This window comes from Ciona intestinalis, unplaced genomic scaffold, assembly GCF_000224145.3.
Source record: "Ciona intestinalis unplaced genomic scaffold, KH HT001087.1, whole genome shotgun sequence".
NCBI classification, from domain to species: Eukaryota; Metazoa; Chordata; class Ascidiacea; order Phlebobranchia; family Cionidae; genus Ciona; species Ciona intestinalis.
The window spans coordinates 51,749-54,527 of NW_004191408.1; the positions used below are offsets into that span (position 1 = coordinate 51,749).

General features: G+C 35.2%; 1 protein-coding gene and 1 long non-coding RNA gene across 2 annotated transcripts; one reads left to right on the forward strand and one right to left on the reverse strand.

The window, feature by feature from the left end:
- Nucleotides 1-93: 93 nt before the first annotated feature.
- Nucleotides 94-657, reverse strand: LOC113475618. The gene is made up of 2 exons (XR_003397375.1): nucleotides 370-657; nucleotides 94-152 (listed from the first exon to the last, which is right to left on the reverse strand). It is a non-coding gene; the product is annotated as an uncharacterized LOC113475618 (long non-coding RNA).
- Nucleotides 658-1,404: 747 nt separating this feature from the next.
- On the forward strand, nucleotides 1,405-1,912 carry LOC113475621. Its single transcript, XM_026839971.1, has 2 exons — nucleotides 1,405-1,542; nucleotides 1,652-1,912. The coding sequence occupies exons 1-2, from the start codon at nucleotides 1,441-1,443 to the stop codon at nucleotides 1,910-1,912; spliced, it is 363 nt and encodes a 120-aa protein (XP_026695772.1). The 5' UTR covers nucleotides 1,405-1,440.
- Nucleotides 1,913-2,779: the final 867 nt, after the last annotated feature.

The window sequence follows — 2,779 nt, forward strand, 5'->3', positions numbered from 1 at the left end:
AGAATGCTTCCGTTCCATCGCCAACTAATGAGAGTATACTGTTCACTACACATAACTTATTGTACTTGCTGAAAGGATTCTTTCTTTGCCCAGTATTAAATACATGTTCAGAAACTTTTACACAAGATATGCTTAAGGCAATGTTTTGAAATCTAGTATGGATTTTATAAATTTTATCTGCCAATTGCTTTAAGTTTCAAAGACAACTAGGTAAGTATTCCTAAAACCCAGATATCAATGAAGCTGCCTATAGAACCCAACATATTATTTAAAGACGAGCAATTACGAAAATGAAGGCGGGGAATAGTTCTCATGGCAAACAAATGTGTAGTCAACAGTATTACACAAACCAGTTAAGTTAAAACAAACCTGCATACTCATATTATTTATAGTTCTTCACCAAAACCAGTTTTTTTTTATAAAATAAATGAAGCAGCAACAACATATACAGCTGGATTAATTTTACACTTGCTTGTTACAGTAAATATATTCTATTTAAATATCCCAAACTAACGTACAGCGCGGTAACAGCTAATGCATAGAAACATAAACCTATCTATGGCTGACGAGTGGGATTGAAGTCAACCGTGACGAAATATAATAAAAGAACAAAGAGTCGGTGAACTATGTTGTATTATTAAACTATGGTATAACCAAAGATATTCCAGCTCAAACACCGTGAAATTCAAAAAACTGATTTGAAAGTTGCGTGGCGAAAAAAATTGAGAAGTGTACTACCCACGTGACAAACATGTAACAAAATTGTTGAAGCGTGGCCGCTCTCATTCAGTAAGGCGAGAGGCAGTGTTTTCAGCGAAAAACGAGAGAACAAAAAAAAACGCAAAAAAGCACAAAAAACGCAGGTTTCGCTTTTACGAATGAATCAGTCACGTGACTAGTACGTTCCTACGTCACAATCACGGAGCTCGTAGTAAAAAAAGGATAGCGCTAGAGATCACTGTTTGAGGACGAATATCTCCGCCTATACTGGACCAATTTTAATAAGCAAAGTATTTTTGGAATCAATAAAACGGTCGCTTTATGAATTTACCATAAAAAATAAAAGTGACGTGGGGTGTGTTTAGGCCCTTTAAATTTGATTTTTTAAACGTTTATAACTTTTAAATTAAAGCGAATTTTCACAAACTGGCTGTGAATTTAGCATCAGTAGACATAAAACTTTATTCTTATGCAAAAAACTGCGCAACCATCCGTGGGCCGGACTCTTTAACAAGTATAATTTTTGAATTCGAGAAACGTAGTATGTTTGTTGCCACACATGGGCCATACACTTATACTTGTCTATTCATTAAGTTCTGCTCTAACTTTATTTTTATCCACTAGTATCAATAAAATTTCTGGTGCCAGCTGCACTGCTTGAACTTTTGAAAAGAAATGGTATGTAGGTTAAGTCATAGAGCGCATTGATGATGCGTAATAATGCAAATTTTTAACTTTTTTGTAGAAATAGCTGAAGTGTTGTGCCTCCTTCCTCTTCTGTTCAACAATAAGTTAAGCATGTACATTGAATGTGATAATGAGGTAGGTTAATACTTTTTTGCTATAAGTTACTCCACTAAAATTACATCAGAAGAAAACTACAGTCTTGCTGTTACCAAATAGTTAAAACTTTTATGTCTTTGTTTTGCAGAGTCAAATTCTATCCACACCATATCCATGCATATTGGCAACTGAACATGGGACATCAGTATATGTTGAAAAGAGTTGGTTTTGCAATTGTTCAACACTAGAGGATGCTGTTCTTATATTGGTGACATCATACTGGATTTTCGATATTCAGTTCCCGAAGGCATTGACTTGTACATTGCAGTTGTTGTGTTACATGCTGCGCATTTCTCAAACAATTTCGAATATGACTGTTCAAAAAGTTATTAACTCACTGTTAGATTGAAACTAGGAATGGGCCGAATCCGAATTGCCCACGAAATACCACACAAACACTACTAAATTTGCCAAAACAGTAATTTCGTGATCGTCTGAATATAAAAAAATCTTGATTTTACAACCAACAATTACGCGGGTTTCACATTAGAATTTATAACGTAAATCAGTTAACACAAATTGCGTTCGAATTTACTCTAGGAAAATAAGGAATCGCAGCGCCTACGAAGTACTGAGTGGCCTATGTTTCCGCGTTTGATTTGGTAATTAAAAGCGAAAAATCGTAAAACTATTTTTATTTTAATATTGCGAAATCTTCTATAGCAGTTATAAATAAATGTTGTTTAAATTTTGTTAACTTGAATTAACCAGTAGCAGTAGTTAATTATACATCTCGTAACACTGCAATTCACAAAACTCGTAATCTTGGGCGGTCTCTTTGATCGTGAACCACGTGTTCGTTTGATCGGAAACCACGTGTTTTGTGGATTATTTATTAACGCGCCTTCAGACTAAAACTGAACGTGTTCGCGTGCGCCTTTTTTCCTTAATGACGTCATTAGCTTTCGGACTCCGCCTATTCTTTATGGGGTACTCCCAGAAGCTTAGCTTTATACAATGTCCGATTCCAGATGTTTAAAAATTAACGAAACCATTACAATTTATAAATTTTACATGCCTGGCTACAGGTAAAATACGATAAAACCAAATATGAATTAAATTCGACCGTATTCATAACGAAAAATCTACTCGTCAATACAACGTTTTAACCTTGTACTTCTGGATCCTATAATGGTGTAAAAATCGAGTAAAACTTTGATGGCATGTGGCCAATTGCCGGTGCGCCGCCTTTTATATGCACTCGACCGGCGTTGAT

Excerpts from the sequence above, each read along its gene's own strand:
- LOC113475621 (XM_026839971.1), top strand. The coding sequence starts at position 1,441 with ATGCAAATTTTTAACTTTTTTGTAGAAATAGCTGAAGTGTTGTGCCTC. Across the intron at positions 1,543-1,651 it reads ACATTGAATGTGATAATGAG|AGTCAAATTCTATCCACACC; the intron begins GTAGGTTAATAC and ends TTTGTTTTGCAG.